This window comes from Lissotriton vulgaris, chromosome 7 (genome assembly GCF_964263255.1).
Source record: "Lissotriton vulgaris chromosome 7, aLisVul1.2, whole genome shotgun sequence".
Taxonomy (NCBI): domain Eukaryota; kingdom Metazoa; phylum Chordata; class Amphibia; order Caudata; family Salamandridae; genus Lissotriton; species Lissotriton vulgaris.
The window spans coordinates 360,419,806-360,445,232 of NC_141695.1; the positions used below are offsets into that span (position 1 = coordinate 360,419,806).

The 25,427-nt window shown below is 46.0% G+C and overlaps 1 protein-coding gene across 2 annotated transcripts in view; it reads right to left on the bottom strand.

Moving 5' to 3' along the window:
- Positions 1–240: 240 nt before the first annotated feature.
- LENG8 (leukocyte receptor cluster member 8) overlaps positions 241–25,427 on the bottom strand; it is a 141,110-nt gene continuing 115,923 nt past the window's right edge. For both annotated transcript variants that reach the window (XM_086930261.1, XM_086930262.1), the window contains exons 13-15: positions 9,167–9,296; positions 8,865–9,072; positions 241–1,981 (exon numbers count right to left, since the gene is read on the bottom strand). In XM_086930261.1, the coding sequence (XP_086786387.1) occupies positions 1,819–1,981; positions 8,865–9,072; positions 9,167–9,296 (501 nt within the window). In that variant the 3' untranslated portion in view covers positions 241–1,818. The remainder of the gene's footprint in view (positions 1,982–8,864; positions 9,073–9,166; positions 9,297–25,427) is intronic.

The following is a 25,427-nucleotide window of genomic DNA, read 5'->3' on the forward strand; positions in this document are numbered from 1 at the left end:
TCATCTCAAAGAATTACATTTTGTTTTACTTTTGCAGTCGACGAAAAAAATGAAGACAATGGTAAAGTTACAAAATCTGTTTTTTTTCATTTATTTGGAATTTCACGTTCAGTTTTAAAAGTATTGTAGATCCTTCATGTAGGGAGAGACTGTTTATGAATATTTATAAAGATCCTAAAATAAAGTGCCTCCAAACATATCTTCTCCACGTTCTAAACAATCTCAACAGAACATTTGAAGCTCCTTCTCATATTTTGATTTTATTGTAACTCATGGAGTTAAGCAACCAAAAATAAACATCTGCAAAGAAAAGAGCATTTAACGACAGCTGCTCCAAATTGCACATTTTATGTAATACACATCCAAACGAAGTAAAGGGTAAGGTGGAGCAGGTAAAAATAAAAGCAGCATAGGGATGGAATAGAGGAACACAAAATAGACGCAAAACGAGAAGGCATGGTAGAGACTCCCAAGCCAGCATTTAGTTCATTTACCTGTAAAGAAAACCGAGCAAGCAAGCTTCCTGCAGTGATGAAAAACAAAAAAAATCGATGTAGAAAATTAACAAACGAAAAAGGAACAAGACTTTACAAGAACTTCAATCTTCTCCCGAAGTGCACTCCAGTGAATTTAGACTCCAGACAGGACCTTGAACCGAGTCTTCTTCGAAGCATCCCATGTCTCCTGCACGCAATGGTTTGGCCTCCTGGTGGTACAGCTACAGCCGCGAACAGTCTCTTTCAGTTGTGAACCAAAGTCTTTCAGTGGCCATTTGCTTTTGGATTCATCCTCTTCTCTCAACGTATTCTGAAGTGGAACTTCAAGTACAGCTTCTGCCTTCCATTCCAGACCCCCATTTTGGTATCTTATGGGGCATCAGGACAGAAACTCGTAGCAGAGAGAGAGGGAGAGAAAAGAGACTGAGATATTGTTAGTTTCAAACCATAATGGGTTGACAGTTATACTGATACAATGAGTCCATATTAGAATACAAAAAGGTAAAAAATGGCTTTACAAAAAATCTTCCTTATGTACACCTATTTACAGCCTGTTGTATAGATTTTCCATATACATTATGTACAACAAGAAAATAAATGCCCTTAAATGCCAAAGGGCAAAATCACTGTGCGAGGCTAACCATTTAAGAACCCTCCATCCTCTGGAATCCAAGCCTTTCTCCTTTGAAATAGCAGCAGTGGCAAGCTAGAAGAGGTTCAACCTTGCCAGTTTCAAATGGAGAAAAAAAAAGCAACTGTACCAGATGAAACCTAGTTCTGTGACCAGCTAGCAAATGACATTACAGCACTCCGTTTGCCCACACCTGAAAAAGGGTATTCCTACTCTGAAAGCTTATGGAAATCTGCATGGGACTATAAATATTAAGAGCAGATAATTTTCCCTGAGCAGACCAGGCTGATGTTTCATGGGCAAAAAGGAGAAATACAAAAATAAAAACTAGATAAACACACAAAACGACTACATAGGCAGGGAGGGGGAAACTGACTCCATACTCCAAGGCGCAAGTGGCAGATTACGGGCTACTGGTAAAACAATCACACTCCACAGGTTGGTTGGACTTCCAAGAGGTAAGCTGGCATCGAATCGCTCACATTTTCATTCTTCCACGGAGGTGCGACGTCTTCACCATCGGTCTTTGGATACCTGGCACAACCCAGTCCCCTCTCTTCAGCCTTCAGAGGCACATGATGGCACAGAGGGGACCAACACCCTGAGCTCGCACACATTTAGGAGTGTGCAAGGTGGCAAAAGAGCACCTTTTGACTTTAGGATTAAGATTTATTATTGCAGTTGCTAGGATTAGAAGTTTGGCAAGACCACAAAGCTCTGCTTGCAATCAATCTTGCTGATGTCGTTCCCTGCGTAAATAAGGGACAGAGGTGCTAGGAAAGCCTGGCACTCTTCCTCGCTCTCCAAGGCCAGCTCTGACTGAACGTAGGAAATCGGGAGCACAGGGCGAAAACTAAAGATAAAAACAGCAATGGAAAACCAGCAAAAACAAAGTTAGAGCAGAAGAGAACATCCTTTGCTAAGTAAAACATTCCATCATAAGTACTTACACTGAACTTTCCTGGAACCCAACAGCAAGCAAACATGTATGCACACAATTTATGAGAGCAATACCGCAAATGGCTACAGCATACCCAACAGTCAAAGAAAGGGCAACAATATGTTAAAGGAGGGTGCCAGCACATCGTTTTGGGATACATTCCTTAGTGTGTTTACTTTTTTGGAAGCACAGGGGACACCCCTCCCCCCTCAACTCGGTTATCCCACTTTAGATCTCAAAGATTCAACTCTGACAGGAACTGAAGTCGAACATGAAAACTATTCAACGCAAAAATTGTTACTTTGTACTTAACATGCATCCATCCTTACAGCACTGCAAAAACACTTTTCTAGCACTCGATCCTTTGCAACTGGCTGGGAATGGCTGCATCATCTAAAGATGTTTTTTATTTTCTTTTTGAAGACCAACGTCTGCTCTTTGGTCACTCGCCCTACATACGAGTCACCAACTTCAACAACCAAGTTCTCATTTGTTTGCCAAAGAAAAATGGAATACAGCATATGTGCAGACGTCAGAAAGGAGTGAATCGGAACTCAAAATTACTGTTACTGCTATGAGAATTTTTCTTTCTACTTTGTGGTATTGCTTCTGATCAACTGGTTGGGAACCTGCTTCCATGTCTCCTCGAACCAAGAAATATAGTATATTCTCAATTCCGACGAAATTTCATTAAAAGGGGGTTGTTTTCAGTACAACTTTGTACTTCTGGATAATTGTGAATCCTTTAAAGAGAAAGCCTGAAGAGCAACAGTCCTACCGGACATAACAACTATGAAGGCTGTAATTGAATTAAAATAAATAAATAAAAAAAGAATCAATGTCTCAAGATGGCAAGTCCAAATAGTTTGAAAATTAAAGATGCAAAGCAGAATCTGGAATTGCATATAAAAGGAGAACCTAAAAGTGCTTTAACAGTGCCCACTTCTTCAAGAGCAAACGTTCTATGGCCTAATCTATCAGTCAGTAGATATGGCTCGTGTCCGTCCTGTTTTCAGAAAACAGCTAGGATTCCCGAAGCTGCTGCATCTGTAGTCTTCAAGAATTTTATGAAGCTAGAAAGATGGTCAGGTGAAGTCAGTTGGTCAGAGGTTCAGCTTCATAAATTGGGCAAAGGTGATAATTTACAGTGCTAGTAGACCGAAATGCAGTAGTTGGTGCTATATAAAAATGTTATACTGACAACAGCATTGTCTTGGCTGCATATTTGATAATATGGTTTGCGTCAGTAAGTTGTTGAGAAACCGGTGTAAATCTCAACAATGGTAAGGAATCAACCTCTCCTCCTGAACCTGTAGAGCTTGCACATGAGCAAGCCAAAAGAACTTGAGGTGCATCCTGAGGTCTGAAAACTGAATGCAGAATAAAAGACATGGCCACTACAGAAAGTGGCCTTAGTGAACACTCTTAAAAAGAAAGTTAAACTTAAGGATCCATTTGGATGGGTCAGTTGGTGACAATAGGATAGAATGGAGGGTGACGTCCGTAGGTGATGTTCGTGCATATGCTACCACTATGTGATTCTTGCCAATCATACAAACATTACCAGCCAGCTGGAAAGGAAGAAGACCAGAGGAACAAGTTGCACCATTCAAATGACCGCTAATTAGTGATAAATAGTATTGATATGAATATAACAAAATATCAAATCTTTTCTTGCGAACAAAGACTAACTGTTCGGAAAGCCCTATCATAGTATGTATTCTGGCACTAGAGAAGGGAGGCAGTGAACCTATCTATGTATGAGTTAATTTATGAAGAAAAATAAACCAGTAATGAACCAACATTTTTAGATTCTGAAGTGGATCACTGAACGCCAAAGAACTTTTCACAATAGTATAGATTTTTCAAATAAAGTTGAACAGATTATTTTTTTATAATAAAGTCCTTATCAGACAATGAAAAGGGATTTTTTAATGCTTAAATCCGATTAGGTCTGCCTTTTAAACGTTAAAAGGAAAAAATTAAGATCAAAGGAAAAGAAACTTACCTGCTAACGAATGTTCTTCAGATTTTAGTTCTCGATTCATAAACTGAATTTTCTTCATTGGACAAAGGATTATTTTGAAGGTATGAATCTGAGTAATCTCAGGCGGGATAACTAATCGAATTCAGAGAACGAGGAAATAGGTTTCATCTCCTTGACTCTAGTACTCCCTTGCCAGAAACCCCAACATGTGTCCAACTCCTTAAGTATATCAAGAACCATCTGGATTCCAGCAGTACGGCAAGCTATTATTAAATTATTTTCAGTTAGAGGAAACCAGGTGACGTCTGAAAAGTTAACTTTGAGCCTTAACAACAAACCAGTCTTTCACAAAGATAGTTATTAGAGGCAAACTAGCTGGAAAGCTACGAATTCACTGATAGTGAACATACACCTCTTCAATTAAAATAGCCTACATTAATGCAAATACTTCTGAAGCACACACAAAAGCCAGAGACCACCTAAAAACAAAATAATCTGTCTGGTCACAAAAACGTAACAATACATAAAAAAAGCCTAAAACAAGGGAACCTAAATACCATATCAAAGAATACCAAATAAAGCTCAAGAGATCACACAGTATCACAGAACTACTTAATTCTCAAGTTACACTGGAATCGTTAAACATCCAAAACAACTGTGGCTGCAACTCAAAAAGTCTCCAATCTATAAAACAAACAAAACTTGAGAATCAAACGTAAAGGTCACAATTAAAGGAAGCAACCGTTTAAGACCGTCTCTGCTCATCAGTCACTGCCTTAAGCCTTAATTGTAACCATGTGCACTATAAATGATTCTGTATTCATATTATGAACAATCTGCTCTTTCCACAGACACACAAGTACTTCTGGCAGACATTCCACATTACCCACAGATTTTATACTTTGTGGCCTTGCCTCTAAAGCAATACGTTTTTAGGATAATTTTACAGATTTCCATTGTAGAAAAAAACACAGGCTTGCAGGAATGCAGATGGAACTGAACTACCAAGGAATACAGCTTCTCTGTCTTCATCCTTTAAGAAACACTGACAATTTTAATAGACATCACAAATGCAGGCTTCTACACACTGTTAATTAGCACCCCCACTCTGCTCAGAAAAATGTAGATTCCACCCGGGATCGCATCTCAACAAGCAAGTCGCTACTGTGCATGCTTCAATGCGGCATTTCACCGGCAAACTAAATTTGACCATATTGTAAGAGCATCTCCAATTCTGAAAGACGTTGACTCTACCACTTTGAGCAGGACTTAAAAGTAGAGTGGGCTTCAGGACTGAAAGAGGTGCAGCACATGCCCCTGGTCCTTTAGTCCACTATATGGATAGATTTCCAAGCATGAGTTGCTTTGACACGACACAGAATGACATCCTGTGAATAGTATAGCCAAAATTATTCTTCACAACGACTTGCTCCCACTGCATATAAGCCACAGAGAGAATGCATTTGAATTACTTGGGACAAGAAACCCCACTGAAGGAGGAATGCCCTAAAGAAAAAGTAGCTTTCAGTGCTACAGGTGACTTTTAGCTATGGAGGCTTTGGTTGCCTCTTTACTGGGACTAAAGCATTCGAAAGGGAGCAATCCTTCTTTCAAAAAGGCTTTGATCCAAGTAAAATATTTAAATTATAGATAGATCTCTGTTAAGGTTTGTAAATTACAGCATTCACTAAAATGTTTACATCGCACAATAGCTAAACACGTCTTCACTTCATAACGACAAGAGGACTAAACGTTTCTTTTAAGTTCTAAGCCCAATAACAATCTAAGCACAATCCAACCAATGTATTGTTTTTTTCTTTAAGGGTTTTTTCGATGTATGAAATGAGAAGTCTGAATGGTGTCAGGCCTGAAATACATGGCACAAGCCATGCCATGCCACTTCAGTTTAAGCAGCAATCAAAAATCAGGTGAACCAAATAATGCAGAAGAATTTAGAGTAAGGAAAGTACCAAATTTGCTACACACAAAAACAGACAAACACCAGGGAAAAACAATGAAGCGAGATACTTCAAGTGGAGACTTGTCTTTTGACAAGCCTCTTGGGCTGGAGCTTGGACAGCTTCAGATTACTTTCTCTAATGGGTCGGAAGGTAATTTTAGAATTAAACACCAGTTTCGGGGACCTTATACTTCTGTGCAAAATCACCAAGATTGTTATATTAAATTAATTAAAAAAATATAGAACAACTCTGCCTGCATACAGGATCTAGAAAAATTCCTGCACACAGATGGGAGTCGGTTTAGGCACAGCAATGACTGCTCACTTTTAATTTAAATGACTTGAGCTTGATGACCAAATATGGCTTTTAGCAGCTAAGTTTTCTGTGCTCTTCCGTGCTATAGCACATGTTCTCCAACAGTCTTTCAGGAGGACTTCATATACACAAAGAATAAAGCCTATCCAAATAGATTTTATATTGCATACAGTGCTACCGAAGTTGAAGGAGAAGAATGTGGAGCCCAGAAACTGCATTACAAACCTCTGCCTCTCCTCCACTTCCAAAACATAAAAACAACAACAAAAACTCACAATTAGCAGGGCAAATAATCAGAATGTTAAAGAGGACTAGAGTCCAGTCTGAAAGAAAATACCAACAATTGCATCGCACCACAAATATTAAGCGTTATCTTCCACCACTGAAGAAACCAGTTTTACTTACCTGTAAGTGATAAGTTACTAAATTGAAGTGACTTTTCGGTACCAAAGGGATGTGCGCGTATGCCTGTGAAACTCAGCTGGGGATATCAGCGGGAAAGGCGAGGGGCTGCAATCAGCACACATTGCAGATGGCTACAATCTATGTCCTGCTACCACAGCAGCCATTTAATCACAACTGAGTTACTTTTAACCAAGCCAGCCACAGCAGTACTTGCAGAGGTAGGACAGAGGCCTTATGTACTTTTTAACTGTCAAAGTGCACAACATTTCAAGGAACATTAAAGCTCATGCCTATTATCTATATTTGGTAATCAGAAGAAAGTTACTCACCTGTGTAGTACGTACAATATCTGAAACACACAACATTACTAATGTATGGGTCTACTATGAATAAAAACTCATTCACATTTAACCATGTTTTTTCTCATAATGATCATAACGATTCAGCTACTGGGAACAGAGGAGATCTTTAATTCTTACTTGCCTCCATTAATATGTAGGAAGCTGCAAAAAAAGGGAAATGAACAGGAAGATTCTGGAATATGCCAATCATCCAAATGCGAATGAAAAACAATACCAGATAAGCAATGGTAGCGAAAGTTCTTACTGAGAGAAGACAAGCCTACAAGGAAAGACTCAGCTTGACCATCACTCCCTTCGTTAAAAGCTTCTTCTTGGTTAAGTAGCTTCAAACCCAGAGTTACAAACATAAGTGCCCAATAAGATAGGTTATTGGTATTTTGTAATTATCGTTCCCACCAACTATCAATTAGAGTACTCTCGAAACTTCAAAAGAGATTGAGATATATTCAACATGAAGAGGCACAATTTGTACGAATGCTCATTCTTCAAAAGATGAGATTAGGAGTAAGAAAGGTATAAGCTACCTTAGTGACAATTACTCTTAGTTCCCAGTCTTTTTTGAGGAGATTACACAAGGCTGAGTAATCTGAACTATAGCTCCACCGCATAAGCATATCTCTGGAGAGGGACTCACCACTTTGGTTTCTGAACGAAACACTTGGACATACAGGATATAAGTCAAACAAAAGGATCCCTTCCCGCTGAAACAAATCTTACATGCTAAATGGAAGCAAACTACCTAAACTGTAGTTGTTAAAAGCGGTAGAGACAGTAGAGCACCCATCACGGTGTTTCCTGGTTTAAATATTATTGGACGCCCTCATGTACGTAAAAAAATGAATTATGTTGCCAAACCTTCCCATCAAACTGGATTCTGTTTGGAAGGCAGAATCAGGCAATAAGAATATTTAAGGAACTAAGTGACATAGGTAGAAAATCTATGTCCAGACATGAGCAGGAGGTACCAAATCGCAAAGCAAGGTCTGAAATGTAGACTCAAAAAACAAAGTGGAAAACCGCACTAAAACCAAGGAGCACAGAACCATAAAAGACCATGCAAAAATGGTAACTTTGAAAACCAGCAATAGACCGTGACAGAGGAGGTGAACACTGGAAAGGGCAGCACAGGTAATGTAATCTTGTATTCCACGGCCTGAGTTGTAGTACAAGTCACAATACCACTAAACACACATTTGAAATGGTGGAAGGATTTCCTGTTTAACTCCACCTGCGACTTAACAGTATGATATATGCTATTCTGTCTAAAGTGGCAAGAATAAGCTGCTTCTAGCCATTAGAAAAGTTATCTGCAGTCAACAAAAAATGTTTTTCAAATGTGCAGGACGTGATAGCATCCCTACGTATTTACAACATGAAATATTTTATATTTCCTTTAAATTTCAAACCCTGCGCAGAAATCAAAATGTAAGATTCTCCTGTAAAGCTAGCTTACTGGGGTACCTCCAAGAATCACATTTCTGCACGTGAAGGTGCACAAACTGTTTGCACACAAAAGCCAATGACCACTTGCAAATATGCAATTTCTGCATAGGGAGAACATGTTTGACTTAAGATTCACAGGTCAAGACCATGTCTCAAACTCATCTGGCAAGTTTGTGCAGTAGCAACTGGCCCCAAAGAAGGGATGTCTGCTGAGGGAATGGCGTTGCAAAACAATGCACATTTTTAGTTTCCCTTTGGTACCGAGAAGTGCTGTAAAAAAAAAAGGCTCAAGTTGGTTAAAAGGTAGCTCTGCCTACACATACGTTTTAATCATGGCCTTGAGGGCAATCTTCCTCTCCCTATCGACGAACTTGTCGATGAGGTAGGCAGACATGCGAGGTGCTGTGCGGTAAAGTCGGAAAAACCGATGGTAGTTGGCGAGGGCCCATGCATTTCGCAGGGCCAGAGAGTGAGCTACGCACGGCTCCGCCTTCAAAGCCTTTGTGAGATATGCCAGCTCCGTTGTAATATCTGTGGGAAACAAAACATAAAAAACATGCTATATTAGTGTCATTCAAACCTCTCATTCATATGAAATACATGGATAATCCTGCACTTTCCTTACCCCCAGAATTTTTGGTGAAGATATAATAAAGGATCCGGTAGGCAGTGAACTCTCCAACATTGCCTGCAAGGTTCTCGGAATATAAAGACTTAAGCTGTGCTTGGCACTGGTTGAATTCTTCATGGTCTCCCTGTAGAGAGAAAGTAATAGTTGGAAGACAACCAATTATCCCAATATACAATTTAAGCAGCCTCTGTTTTGCTTCATATAAAACAGGAACTCAATTACAAATCAGACCTGCTCATGGAGGGATTGGCTTCTATCAAGGAGTCTCAAATCCAGATGGGAAACTATCACTAAAAGCACTTGCAAAGCCAACAGATCAGGTAGACCTATAGGTGATATCCAGGTACACTGTCCGTTATTAAGAATTCTACTGCTTCTTTGACGTGAAGGTTGGATAACAGCAGGACACAAAAACTAAGGTTATATCCTCTGCCACCTCCTATGGAAAGCCATGACTGCTCAACTTCACTACTGTGAAGTGAAATACCCATAGGACATAATCCATTATTCAGTTAGATTAAAATGGTATTACTGGCCATGGGACTGCCTGGTAGGAATAGGTTACTTACCGTACCCTATAAGCATCTATTCTTCGTATGTGATGCAGTAGATTCATATGTTGAGACCTAGCTATCTGGCCGATGCCCGGTGGAGCTACCCGATAGCTATAGAGGAGATGGGCTGTTGGCTTCCCCCTCGGCCATCACCGACCCAGCCGGACTTTGGACTGACTACCTCGTCTCTCCATCCTATTTCCCTTGTACCCCTTTTACCTTCCCTCTCTCCCTTCTAAGCTCCTTTTATCTCGTCTTTACGCTCTGGAAATGTTTTTCTAGTAACTGATGTAATTTTGTAACTTTGTGGAACCTTATGTAAAGCACCCAGATACCTCCGGGTCTAGCCAGCGCTATATAAAACTCAAATAAATAAATATGCTTAGCATACTCCTGCCATTTAGTATAGGGCTGGGACGATTACAAGTTGTTTTTCTCCACAGAGGGCCTTTAAGTCACAAAGTATAGTGACTCCTCTTATAGTCAGTCTGTATTGCACCAGTTTATCAGCTCCTGTTAGATTTGTTTTTTAGCTCATTGGGTTAGAGTTAGACTAGGAGCAGTATAGTGACTGAAGAGGAGCATGCAAGTAAAAGCTCTAACAATGTAGAAAAGTTGACTAATAACTACATACTTCAACCAAAAGCTGCAGGGGAGGAGGGGAGGTGCATATGAATCTTCAGCACTACATGCTACAAATAGATGCTTACAAGGTAACATATTCCATTTGAAGCATGTGTTGGACATAGATAAATATGCTTTGCATTGCATGTAAAGCAGTCCTATCCCTATGCAGTGCTTAGCTACTGGTTGAGGTAGATTTATATAAGTGTCCGAAATACAGCTTGACCCACTTAAGCTTATTGATTAGCTAAGACAACCCAATAGTGTTTTGAGAATGTATGTGGGCTATTCCACATAGCTGCCATACAAATATCCTTCATTGCGATGCTCCCTAAAAAAAAGCCAGTTAGGCTTCTTTTTTACGTGTAGAGTGAGCGCTAGGAGTTACAGTTAGTCTTCTCTTTGCTTGGAGATAGCAGGTTTGAATATACCACACAATCCATCTAGCTATTCCTGCTTTGGATAGAAGAGATCCTTGCTTTGGGTTCGCAAATGCAACAAAGTTGCGTTTTGCAAAAAGGTTTAGGTCTATGTAGCACATTAGTGCATTTTCAACATCTTGTGTGCAGAGCTCTTTCTGCTATTGAATCCAGTTTAGGGAAAAAAACTAACTTGCTTGTTTGGTTTGCATAAAAAAAGCGGATACTACCGTTGTTAAAATCTTAGGGTTAGTACAAAGTACTAATTTAGTTGGAAATATTTGAAAGACCAGTTCCTCTAATGTAAGTAAGTGCTTGTAACTCACGTATTCTTCAAACAGAAGTAACAGCTACTAAAAAGGCCACTTTCCATATGAAGAACTGTAGGGCAAAATAATGAAGTTGCTCAAAAGATCGACCCATTAGCCTTGTGAGCAAAATGTTGAGTTTTCAGACAAGCACGGGTGGGATGACTCTTTAATCGTTTCATAAATGCTTCAATTACTGTAATTTTAATAAGTGACAATAGTTTCTGCTAAATGTTACCTGATTGAAGTATGAGCAAGACATGCTTGCTGTAAATAAAGAGAACCAATAAGGTCCTGTACTGTTGGTGATAGCGGTTGTATTTGCTTGTCTAATCAGTAGTGTACAAAACGTTTCCATTTTGCTGCATAGCAAGCTGATGTTGTTGGTCTACACACTTGTTTGACAATGTCCATATATTCCCATGTCGGATTAAGGTTTCAAACCTTTAAGATCTCAGAAGCCAAATCGCTAGATTGAGTTGTACAGGACATTGGTGCATTTCTTTGCCGGATTCTGAGTTAGTAGATGTGGCCAAAGAGGCATTTTCTCATGCTGCACTCCTGATAGTCACAGTAGAGCTGTGTACCACATCGGTTGCGCACGTTTGGGCTATGGTGTGGCATGTTTGAGTTCACTTTTTCACCACTTTTGGAATTAGTGGAAGGAGATAAAGCGTAAGCAAATATCCCTGACCAACTGATCCACTGGTCATTGCCTTTGGATTGGCAGTGAGGAAAGCTGGAGATGAAGTTTGGGCATATTGTGTTTTGTGGCAAATAGGCCTATCTCTTGGGTTCCCCACTGTTGGAAGTATGAGTGTAGGAAAGTTGTCGATTTCCCACTCGTGTACCTGCTGATGTGTTCTGCTGAGCATTCCGTTAGAGGTGGATTTGGTGATGTATGGCCCAATGCCAGATGTGCTTTAGTAAGATCATTAAAGTAATAAGCACTGAATAATATCAGCCCATGAGCGGGAAGGAGTAGTTTCTGTCCTGTAACTCCAGAGCGACCACTGCGCCTTCCTCGGCCTGGTCGCCACCGCGCTCCTCTTGCCTCCTGCTCACCGCTGCACCTGGTTTTGCCGCTGACTTCTTTTGACGCCGACCTCATTTTCCTGCAGGCGCCCCAGCCGCCGCTGAGCCACCCGCCAGCCCGCACTCGATCTTCCCGGCGCTGCCTCCCTGCGGCCCAGCCCCCCGCCAGCCGATTGGCTCCCACCACCCAGCGGACCCTCCCTCCCGGCTCCCTTCTTATGACGCCCCCACGCGCGGCGATTGTGCGCCAATGGCAAGCCCGTCCGCGCCGAGCGCCAGGACCCCTGGCCCCCGCCGATGCAAGACTACCCGACGGACTTACGACGCCGCCACCCTCTACGCACTAAACGCCGGCCAGGACCCTGCCTGCTACCGAGCCACCCGAGACGCACCCACGGACCCTTATCCTGCCACTCCTGCAAGTTCTCCGGCATCCGGACCTGCACTGCACCCGCCAAGCCGACCCCCAGCAGCAACCACCTCAAGTGCATCCTGCTCAACACCCGCTCCGTCCACAGACACGCCCTGGAGCTCTGGTACCTCCTCGACTCGACATCTCCAGAAGTCGCCTTCCTCACGGAAACATGGTTCAACGCCTCCTCAGCGCCCGACATCACCATCGCCATCCCAGACGGCTACAAGATCACCCGGAGGGACCGCGTCAACCAGACGGGAGGAGGCATCGCCCACAAGAACACCATCCGCATCACGACCAACACCGACGACACCTTCACAGCCGCCGAACACCTGCACTTCCAGATCCACACCGACCCCAAGACCACCCTCATCTACAGATCCCGGGGCCGCGCACACAATTCAGCGAAGACATCGCCGACTTCATCAGCCCGCACGCCCTCCCCTCCGCCAACTACATCCTCCTCGGGGATCTCAACTTCCACCTGGAGAACAACAACGACCGCAACACCACCACCCTGCTGGACAACCTCGCCAACCTCGGACTCAAGCAACTGGTGAACACACCCACCCACTACGCCGGACACACGCTTGACCCAGTCTTCTCCTCCAGCAAGGACATCTCCTTCAACCACGCCACCGGACTCCACTGGACGGACCACAGATGCGTCCACTTCACCACCAGCAATAGGCTCCACACAGATATGGAACAAGATCACAGCCGACCAGCTCGCAGCATCCCCGAGCCAGAACACTCCCGCCAGCTCAGCGAACCCCAACCATGCCGCCATCAACCTCTCGAGGTGGATCAACAACTGCGCAGACAACCTCGCCCCACTGAGGAACCCTCCCAGCAGACCCGGCAGCAAGAAAGCATCCTGGTTCACCGATGAACTCAAGAGCTCCAAGAAGTACTGCCGAGCCCTCGAGAAAGCCTGGCGCAGAGACCCGACACCAGACAACATGACCACCCTCAAGCTCGCCACTCGAAAACACCACCATCTGATCCACACCACCAAGAAAACAGCATTCAAGGAACGACTGGACAACAACGCCCACAACAGCAAAGAACTCTTCAACATCGTCAAAGAGCTCTCCAACCCCAGCGCCAGAAACAACAACATCACCCCATCGCAAGACCTCTGCAACTCACTCGCCTCGTACTTCCACAATAAGATCGCAGACATACACAACAGCTTCAGCACACAGCCAACGCACCCTACGACCGCACCAGCGCCCCCCACCACCACCCTCCGCGTCTGGACCCCGATCAACACCGAAGAGACCATACGCACGATGAACTCCATCCACTCCGGATCTCCAACCGACCTCTGCCCTCATCACGTCTTCAACTAGGCCGACTCAGTCATCGCACCCCATCTCCGGGACATCATCAACGCCTCCTTCGACACCGCAACCTTCCCGGAGAGCTGGAAGCATGCCGAACTCAGCGCAACCCTAAAGAAACCATCAGCCGACCCCCACCGTCCTCAAGAACTACCGCCCCATCTCGCTGCTCCCGTTTCCTGCCAAAGTCATCGAGAAGACAGTCAGACAGCTGGCCGCCTTCCTCGAGACGAATGGATCCCCCGACCCCTCGCAGTCCGGCTTCCGGGCGAACCACAGTAACGAGACCGCCCTCATCACAGCCACTGACGACATCCGAGCCCTGCTCGACAACGGCGAAACATCGGCCCTCATCCTCCTGGACCTCTACGCGGCGTTCGACACTGTCTGCCATCACACCCTAGTGCAACGCCTCAGCAACGTCGGTATCCAAGAGAAGGCACTGGAATGGATCGTCTCCTTCCTCCCTGGAAGGACACAGGGAGTCCGCCTCCCTCCGTTCAGATCAGAAGCCACCGAAGCCATCTGCGGCGTACCACAAGGATCTTCACTCAGCCCCACGCTGTTCAACATCTACATGAGCCCCCTTGCGGCCATCGCACGCCAACACAACCTCAACATCATCTCCTACGCCGACGACACCCAGCTGATCCTCTCCCTCACCAACGACCCCGCTACCGCCAGAACCAACCTACATGAAGGGATGAAAGACGTAGCTGAGTGGATGAGGAACAGCCGCCTTAAACTGAATTCAGATAAGACGGAAGTCCTCATCCTGGGATCGTTGCCATCCGCCTGGGACGACTCCTGGTGGCCCCCTGCCCTGGGCAGCACACCCAAACCAGCGGACCACGCACGCAACCTGGGCTTCATCCTGGACTCCTCCCTCTCCATGACAAGACAAGTCTCCTCGTCATGCTTCAACATCCTCCGGAAGATCTTCCGGTGGATCCCCACCGAAACCAGGAAGACTGTCACCCAGGCCCTCGTCACCAGCCGACTGGACTACGGAAACTCCCTCTACTCCTGAACCACTGCCAAACTCCAGAAAAGACTTCAGCGGATTCAGAACGCCTCAGCACGACTCATACTGGACATCCCCCGACACAGCCACATCTCCGCACACCTAAGAAACCTGCACTGGCTCCCCGTCAACAAAAGAATCACGTTCCGACTCCACCCACGCACACAAAGCTCTCCACAACCAAGGACCAAGATACCTCAACGACCGCCTCAACTTCTACACTCCCACCCGCCAGCTTCGATCGACCAGCCACGCCCTCGCCGCCGTCCCCCGCATCCGAAGAGCCACAACGGGAGGAAGATCCTTCTCCTACCTGGCCGCCAAGACGTGGAACTCCCTCCCCACCCACCTCCGCCTGACCCAAGACCACCTCGCCTTCAGGAAGCAACTCAAGACCTGGCTGTTAGAGCAGTAGCAGGCCCCCCCTCCACAAGCCCCTTGAGACCCTCCGGGTGAGTAGCGCGCTATACAAATGCTTTGATTGATTGTTCTGTAGTGGGGGTATCTCTGTTATAGTCATAATCTAGTGAATAGTCCCGCCCATGTGCGTGGACCCCGGAGCGCTCAAAAATAATCTCTTAACCCCTTCCCTGCTCATGACGAGCTCAGCTCGTCATGAGGCACACTGGAGCTGTGCTTATGACGAGCTGAGCTAGTCATGAATAAAGTAGAATAGCAATTTCCAGCACAGGATGGGAATTGCCTTAGCAGCCAAGGTGTTAAAGTGTCAAAAAAATGCAGAAATGCACTGACACTTAAGAGAGAATTAAAGACAGATAATGCAGCCTATACACAGGCTACACTGTCCAGTACTTCAACTAGAAATTCCACCAAAAATCCACAAACAGCAAAGTCTGTCCAGATTTCCAAGTCAAGTGTTGCAAGGATGCCTTATGTATAGGTTCAAAAGGAGCACCCATTAACTTAGCTAACACCACATTATGCTCCCAAGGTGGAGAAGGGGACCTGACTGGCCTATACACCTTTCGTAAACTTTCCAGAAAATCTTTCACTACAGGAATACTAAAAAAGGAAGTCTGAGTAAGAGATTTCCTGTAGGCCATGATCGCTGCAAGATGGACTTTAATAGAGCTAAACTGAAAACCAGACCTCGCCAAATGTAACAAATAAGGTAGAATCACCTGTTCTTGACCATGTATGTCAAGTCAAGTCAAGTCAATAAATTTGTATAGCGCGCTACATACCCAGAGGGTCTCAAGGCGCTTGAAGAAGGGTGGGAAATTATTTATCAAATATCCACGTTTTAAGTTGTTTTCTGAATGCTAGGTGGTTCTGAGTGAGGCGAAGGTGAGTGGGAAGTGAGTTCCAGGTTTTAGCTGCCAGGTAGGAGAAGGATCTACCTCCCATGGTGGTTTTGTTGATGCGAGGTACAGTGGCAAGGGCTTGGTTGGAGGATCGTAGCTGGCGGGAGGGGGTGTAGAAGGACAGTCGTGTGTTGAGGCACTCGGGTCCGATTTCGTAGAGTGCTTTGTGTGCGTGGGTTAGGAGCCGGAAAGTAATACTCTTATTGACGGGAAGCCAGTGGAGGTTTTTCAGGTGACCAGAGATGTGCTCTTTACGCGTGATGTCTAGTATGAGCCTGGCTGAAGCGTTCTGGATGCGTTGGAGTTTTTTCTGGAGTTTTGCGGTGGTACCGGCGTAGAGGGTGTTTCCGTAGTCCGGTCGGCTCGTGACCAGAGCGTGGGTGACCGTTTTTCTAGTTTCGGTGGGGATCCAACGAAATGTTTTTTTGAGCATGCGAAGAATGTTGAAGCAAGATGAAGAAACGGCGTTGACTTGTCTGTTCATCGAGAGTGAGGAATCCAGGATGACGCCCAGGTTCCGTGCGTGGTCTGTCGGGATGGGTGCTTTTCCAAGGGCCTCTGGCCACCAAGAGTCATCCCAGGCGGAGGGGGAGGTGCCTAGGATGAGGACTTCTGTTTTGTCTGAGTTCAGTTTCAGACGGCTGTGCTTCATCCAGTCGGCTACTTCTTTCATTCCTTCATGCAGGTTGGTTTTGGCAGTGTTAGGGTCTCTGGTGAGAGATAGGATCAGTTGAGTGTCATCGGCGTAGGAGATGATGTTGAGGTTGTGTTGGCGTGCGATGGTCGCGAGGGGGCTCATGTATACGTTGAAGAGGGTGGGGCTGAGTGAGGATCCTTGTGGTACGCCGCAGATGACTTCGGTGGCCTCTGACTTGAAAGGTGGGAGGCGGACTCTCTGGGTTCTTCCGGCAAGGAACGAGGTGATCCAGTCCAGTGCTTTTCCTTGGATTCCGATGTTTGAGGCGTTGTAGCAGGGTGCTATGACAGACTGTGTCGAAGGCTGCGGAGAGGTCGAGAAGGATGAGGGCGACTGTGTCTCCATTGTCCAGTAGAGTTCGAATGTCGTCTGTTGCTGCGATGAGGGCGGTTTCAGTGCTGTGCTCGGCTCGGAAGCCGGATTGTGAGGAGTCGAGGGATTTGTTGGTTTCGAGGAATGCGGCAAGCTGGTTGTTGACCGCTTTTTCGATGACTTTGGCCGGAAATGGAAGGAGTGAGATAGGGCGGTAGTTTTTGAGTTCGGTGGGGTCAGCTGTGGGTTTCTTCAGGAGGGCGCTGAGTTCAGCATGTTTCCAGCTTTCCGGGAAGGTTGCGGAGTTGAGGGAGCAGTTGATGACGTTTTGGAGGTGTGGTGCTATGATGGAGTCTGCTTTGTTGAAGATGTGGTGAGGGCATGGGTCTGTGGGGGATCCTGAGTGGATAGAGTTCATCAGACGGATGGTGTCCTCAGTGGAGATTGGCTTCCAGTCATTGAGGATGTTCAAGGGGGGTGGGGGTCCTGTAGGGGGTTGGGTGGGTTGGTCTTCGGGTCGGTTGTCGAAGCTGTTGTGGATGTCTGCAATTTTGTTGTGGAAGAATGAGGCTAGGGAGTCGCAGAGGGCTTGAGAGGGGGTGATGTCGTTGGAGTTGGCTGAGGGGTTGGTAAATTCCTTGACGATGTTGAATAATTCCTTGCTGTTGTGGGCGTTGTTATCTAGTCGGTCCTTGAAAGCGGCTTTCTTGGCATTCCGGATCAGTTGGTGGTGTATGCAGGTGGCGTTTTTGAAGGCGTCCTTGGTGCTGGTGGATGGGTCTTTTTTCCAGGCCTTCTCGAGGGAGCGACAGAGTTTCTTGGATTTCTTAAGATCATCGTTGAACCAGGAGGCCTTCTTGCTGCCTAGTTTGATTTGTCGTTTTTTCAGTGGTGCTAGGATGTCGGCGCTGTTGGCTAACCATTGGGTGAGGTTGGTGGCTGCTTGGTCGGGGTTTGAGGAGTGGGCTGGGGGGTTTAGAAGAAGCGATGAGGAGATCTGGTCGATGGTGATTTTGTTCCAGTTTCTTTGCAGAGTAGGTTGGGAGTGGTTGTTGGATGTGGGCTTGTTGTAGGTAAAGTGAACGCAGCTGTGGTCAGTCCAAAGGAGAGCTGTGGTGTGGCTGAAGGAGACATGTTTGCTGGAGGTGAAGATAGGGTCGAGTGTGTGACCTGCGATGTGGGTGGGGGTAGTGACAAGTTGTTTAAGTCCGAGGTTGGCGAGGTTGTCCAAAAGGGTGGTGGTGTTGCGGTCGTTGTTCTTTTCAAGGTGAAAGTTGAGGTCTCCCAAAAGGATGTAATCCTCGGAGGGGAGCGCGTGTGGAGTGATGAAGTCCGTGATGTCTTCACTAAATTGTGCGCGGGGTCCTGGTGGCCTCTAAAGGAGGGTGCCTCAGAGTGTGGTCTTGGGGTCGATGTGGATCTGGAAGTGAAGGTGTTCAGTGTTGGCGAGATTGACGTCTGAGTTGGTTGAGAAGCGGATGGATTTCTTATGGACGATAGCGATGCCACCTCCTGTGTGGCCGGTACGGTCCTTGCGAATGATCTTATAGTCTTCCGGGATGGCAATGGTGATGTCTGGGGCTGATGTGGCGTTCATCAATGTTTCTGAAGGCGACGTCCGGAGAGATGGTGTCTAGTAGATTCCAGAGGTCGATGGCGTGCCTGTGGACTGAGCGGGTGTTGAGCAGGATGTATAGGATCAAGACCATTGTTCTCACACCACAGAAAGAATAGTTTCCATTTAAAACCATATGATTTCCTTGTAGAAGGACGCTTCGCCTCCTTAAGGATATGCATACACTCTGGATTCAACTGCAAGTGTCCATACTGGATGACTTCAGGAGCCATGCTGCCAGGCGTAGGGAGGACAGGTTGGGGTGGAACACTCTTCCCCATTTGCTTGGACAGAAGATCCGGGCGACACAGCAACCTCCTGTGTGGCACTTCCGACAACTGAAGGAGATCTGGAAACCACCATTGGCGTGGCCACTCAGGGGCAATCAGAATCATCCTGGACTTGGTTTTGTACATCCTGTTGATTACTGTTGGTATCAATGGGGTTTGAGGAAAAGCGTACAGTAAGTTCTGACACCAGTATATCAAAAGGGCATTCCCTTGAGACCCGACCTGGGGAAAACAGGACGCGAAGACGGGGCATTTTGCGTTTCCCACGTCTGCGAACAGATCGATATCTGGAATTCCCCATGCTTGAAAAATACTGTTTGCGACTTCCTCATTGAGGACCCAATCGTGAGCCTCGCCGAAGTCCCTGCTGAGGAAATCTGCCTGCGAGTTGAGGGACCCGGGCAGATGCACCGCTGTTATTGACAAGTCCCTCGCCAGTAGCCAATTCCAGATGGTCTGGGCTTCCATGGACAGAGTCCTGGAACCCCCCTGCTTGTTTAAATAATACATTGTAGTTGTATTAGATGTTTGCACCAGGAGGGACCGAGACTGGAATGATGGAAACAGGGACTTGAGAGCCAGATGAACCGCTCTTAGTTCCAGCAGGTTGATGTGATAGACCTTCTCGGATTCTGACCATAGCGCTTAGGGCAAGGGCCCATATGAGCACCCCAACCCTGGAGAGAGGCGTCCGTGATCAGAGTTTGAGTCGGGGGGTCTTGATGAAATGGAACTCCTTGCATTAAGTAGGACCTCTTCATCCACCATCGGATGGAATCTTTGGAGGACTGATGAAGGAGTATTCGATCCTTCCAACACCCCGTCCTCTGTCTCCACTGATCCTCTTAATACTACTGTGGAGGATGCATGTGCAATCTTGCGTTTGGAACTATGAAGATGCACGACGCCATCGACCCCAGAAGAGAGGATACTTGGCGAACTGTTGGGGACGTGGTTTGAACAAGAAGCTGACATTTCGTTTCGATTGATAACCACCTCTCCTCCGAAGGACACACGTTTTCTTCTGCCGTGTCCAAAAGAGCTCCCAGATAGTGGTTGGGTTCATTATCGATTTCTTGACATTGACTTGAAGACCACACTTGTGCATGAGCTGAAGGCATATTGAAAGATGATCTTCCAGAAGAGATGGGGATGGACTTTTTAGGAGCCAATCGTCCAAGTAAGGTTATATGAAAATCCTCTGTCTTCGAAGGAATGCTGCTACCACCGCCATACACTTCGAGAATGTTCAGGGAGCTGACTTTAGTCCGAACGGAAGTACTGCATACTGGTAGTGATGAACAGACACTTGAAATCTGAGAAATTTGCGATGCCTCTGATATTGGAACACATCCAGTTCCCCTGATGTAACGGGGAAATATTTGATGGCGCGCTAACATCCGAAATTTCTCTCTTCGAATAAATCTGTTCAACAACCTTAAATCCAGTATAGGTCTGAAGTCTGCATTGGGACCTTTCTTTCTCACCAAGAAGAAGCGGGAGTACAGACCTTGGTTTCTCTGTGACAGAGGAACTTCCTCTATGGCTTTTTTGCACAAAAGGATGTTTACTTCTTTTTGTAGACGTTTTTGACTTTGATGAAAAACCTTCTTTGGACGTATGGCAGGAGGAGGTGATTTGAATTTGAGGAGATAACCGTTTTGGATTATGTCGATGACCCATCTGTCCTTTGTCAATTTTCTCCACTCGTCCAAGTATAGAGCAATGCTTCCTCCTACCGGAGTGGACCACAGCTGTGGAGGAAGTTATTTCTCATTGCTTCTGAGGTTGCTTCGCCGCAGAGGACTGCTGTCTATTTCCTCCTCTGCCTCGCCCAGGCCTGCTCTGTTGAAACTGTGACCTTTGATGAGACTGCCCCTGGTTTTGCGTCGACCAGTTTGATGTTTGCCCACGTTGTTGAAACGACCTCTTGTCGTAGGGGCGAAAACTACGACAGGACTCCTTTTTCTCTAGGCCAACCGCTTTTAGAGTATCAAGCTCCGCTTTCATCTTGGCCATCTCATCATCGGCATGAGATCCAAATAATGTTGACCCACTGAAAGGCAGATTACCTATTTTCCTTTGGGCATCTGGCTTAAGGCCCATGAGGTGCAGCCAAGCCGACCTCCTAGAGCATATGCCGTGGGCATAGCCATGCGCTGCAAGATCCGTAGAATCAGCCGCCGCACTGATACTCTGGTTTGCCACCAAACCCACCTTCTCCTACAATCTCAAGGAAGTAATTCTGATCTTCCTTAGGTAGCTTCCCCGCAAATCTAGACAGAGTCCCATAGGAAACGATCATAGCGACCCAGTAAAGCCGCAGCACTGGCCACTCATGACTGATCCAGCGGTGTTACACATCCTCCGCCCCAAGGAGTCCATGTTTTACTGTCTTTGTCTGGCGGAGCAGATGAGAGACGTTGCCGAATGGGCCTTCCTGGCCGCCGCCGCCACTATTAGCGAATCTGGAGGTGGATCTGTACGCAGAAACAGAGCATCCTGGTCCTGTGCTTTATACTTTTTTGCAATTCTTGAAGGCCCGGAGCCCACTGTAGCTGGCGTCAAGAAGGTCTTCATTGCCGGTTCCAACAAACCAGGCACCAACGGAAGAAGAGGTCTAGCAGACGATTTATGATGAAGCGTTTCAAATATGACAGAAGACTTCACCTGAGGCACTGCCATAGTTATATTGAACTTGCTAGCCCCACGGCATAATACCTCATTGAAAGTTCCCAGGTCATCCACCGGAGAGATCCTGGAAGGTGGCGTAGATGAGATCGTGGGTGAATAGTCTCTGTAAGACGATTTCGATGGAGAGGAAGAGGCAGGAGATCTATGCCTTCGCCTAGGAGATCGATGAGACCTACTACGCTCTCTAGAATGCGAACGCCTTCGCACCGGAGATCTAGATCTTCTTGGAGAACCGCCAGTGGCCTTGAAGCTGCCAAAGTAAGAGGCCTGTCATTAGGCCTGGCTGCATCTTTCAATGGTGTATGCTTTCCAGCCATCTAGGAGACATGCTCACAGGCGGTGTTCTACGCACCGGAGAGCCCTACAGGGTAACTTGCACAATCTGAATTCCCATTGAGGAAGAAGACGCTGCGGAAGAATTCCGAATAGACTGCGGAGATCTTGAAGTCGGATCTCTGGGAACCAATTGTCTGTCCCTTGACGTTGAATTTCTCGGCGTCGAGCCAGAATGCACCACAAATAGAAGATTTTGTGCAGAGAGGCTCTTACAACTGAAGACCTGTCCACAGATGTCCTAGACGTCAGGTCTTTCGACGTACACCTTGGAGGGTCAGCCAAAGCTATTGACCCAGACTCCGACCTCGACAAAGACCTATGAGAGGTCAGAGAGGCCGATCTAGAGTGTCTCGACGCCGACCGCGAGGCAGGTGGCGGAGACCTAGACGTCTACTTCCTCGGCGTCATTTGCTGTTTCGACGTCGACAGAGCCCTTTCAAGCCTCGAGCCTGAGGCATGTCTCGACATCGACCCATGTCTCGACGGCGACCTTAATCTCCTTTTTTCAGGTCTCGATGTCATGGCTCTCTCTCTAGACGTCGATATCACTTTCTCGACGTCGATCTCACTCTTCCTCTCGATGTCGTCCTCACAGCAACCAACACCAAACGCCTCGACTTGTGCCTTAGCGGCGATAACTTCGACGTCTATGTACTTCCACTGGTTTCAACATCAACATACCTGACTACGATCTAGATTTCAACGTCGAACTCACTTTGACGTCGACGCTTCCTGATGTCGTTCTTTCTTGCTTTTACCCTCAGGAGAGGCAGACCTTCGATGTTTTGACAAAGAGGGGGGTCTTCCAGATGACAACACACTTCTTGCTTCCTTTTCCTGATGCCTTTCTCTCTCCAGAAGTCCCAAAAGTCGAATTTTCTCTCTTTTCTTTAAAGTTCTTCTGGAAAGCTTGAGGCAATGATATCATTTTTCCACATCATGTGTGGAAGGTAGACACCACACAAACAGAATGGGGATCTGTTTTTGACATCATCTTCCCCCAGGAAGGACAGTTGTAGAATAAAGGTGGCATAACTGACTAAAAAATACTAGAAGAATTAGTCAGAAAAGGTGGAATATTATCACCAGCAACAGATACTGTCAAATAAGACAGGAAAAAAACAAATTCTGACCGAAAAATAATCAAATTCAGCAGAGCTCAAGTTCCAGGTTCCTCACAGAACAAGCCGGAAAAAAAGAACTGACCTAACTGTCACCTGTGGGGCATGATGGAAGCAGAGTTCCCCCTGGAGGCCTCAAAGGCAAAGTGTTCAGATTCTCTGAGGCTTTAAAGGCGAGGTGTCAGTCTGATTTTCTGTACAGGGATGATTTTTTTTTATGCAGCCTACATAGGCTAATTGCCTTTTATTACAGTTTCCTTGATGAAAATAAAAGGTTTTTCAGTCTGTGGAATGCATTTTAGGCTCCAGCCTTTTTCTTGCATTGTTTCTATGGTTTATTTTCATTCTGCAGAAAATATGTAATTATGGCTTTATTAGCCTTTAGGCTATGGTTGGGCTGCATATTATTAGTGTATATGTGTATAATTTCCTTAGTACTTTGTACTTTTGTTATATATTTACACATATATATGTATTTAGTTATGTGTTCCGGGTTCCCGTTCATGGGCGGAGATTATTCAGTGCTTATGACTACTAATGAGTATCCCCTGGAAGAGAAGAGTTGTTGTGATGTTAACCATGGACTATGTGGTCCAGCAAATGTACACTCCCCACCTCTGAACGGAATCATCTGTGGTCACCGTGACTTGCGGAATTAAGGCTTTGAAGCCCCGACCCTGCAACAGACTGTTGCTGTTCCACCACTGCAGAGAGCGATGGGTCGCTGGCCCTACCAACACTAGATCTTGTAGATGCCCCCCACTGGAGACCATTGCGATTGCAAAGTGTGTTGAAGAGGACACATAGGCAGAGGAGCATGTGGAAGGAGTAGTTTCTGTCCTGTAACTCCAGTTCTGTAGTAGGGGTATCTCTGTTATAGTCATAATCTAGTGAATAGTCCCGCCCATGTGCGTGGACCCCGGAGCAATCCAAAATAATCTCTTACGGTGTCGAAAAATGCAGAACTGCACAGACACTTAAGAGAGAATTTAAAGACAGATAATGCAGCCTATATAACCAGGCTACACTGTCCAGTATTCAACTAGAAATTCCACCAAAAATCCACAAACATCAAAGTCTGTCCAGATTTCCCTTGCTTCAGCAGCAAAAACCCTCTGGAATGATAGAGAGGAAGACATGGACAGACAAGCCCCATAGGCTGCCATTATGTAGCTCAAAACAGGATACTGTGCCTTTAAGAGTACTTTCCAGAATTTCACAGTATCCCAGAATGCACTGCAGGACCCTTTTACTTTCAGTTCTTTTTGAAGGCGTAACACGCCAGACCTGTAGCATTCCTTACATGAATATCTCTCGCCACCGGGGAGGAGGGTGGGCGGGCGCTTATGACTATAACAAATATGCTACTTACCAGTATGCCTCTGTTCTTGGCATGTAGGGCGGCTGACATTCATATCTGTGCATAGATCGCCGCCTAGTGTTGGGTCCGGATGATTGCACATTGTTGTCCTGGAAGAGTCTTCGAAGTATCACGAGATAGGTGGCTCCTCCCCTGGACTACAGTGCGCATGGGCATCGACTCCATCCTCAGATTGTTTTTAGCCATTGTGGCCAAGATGGAGTGAAACTCAGTGAATGATGACCATGCCAGAAGTATATGTGAATTCTGCAGCTGCTACAGGCGCCGGGGAGGAGGGCGGGCGATATGAATGTCAGCAGCCCTACATGCCAAGAACAGATGCATACTGGTAAGTAGCATATTCGGTTCGAGGCATGTGGGCTGCTGAATTCATATCTGTGCATAGAATACATAGCAGTCCCTCCATTAGCGGCGGCCGCCCGTGCCAGCTGCAGCAGTTTGGAAAAGTGTTTTGAGAACAGCCTGCCCTACAGCTGCCTGCTGTTTGGAGTGCACATCAACACAGTAATGCTTTGTAAATGTGTGTGTGGTAGACCATGTGGCTGCTCTACATATGTCTTCCAAAGGAATGTTTCCAAGGAATGCCACAGAGGCCCCCAACTTTCTGGTGGAGTGGGCTCTTGGTGGAATGGTAAGGGTACGTTTTGCTTTCAGATAGTAGATCTGGATACATTTAACGATCCACCGAGCAATACCAGCCTTGGAAATAGGGTTACACCTTTGTGGTGTGGTGCAAAGGCGACAAAGTTGCTTAGTTTT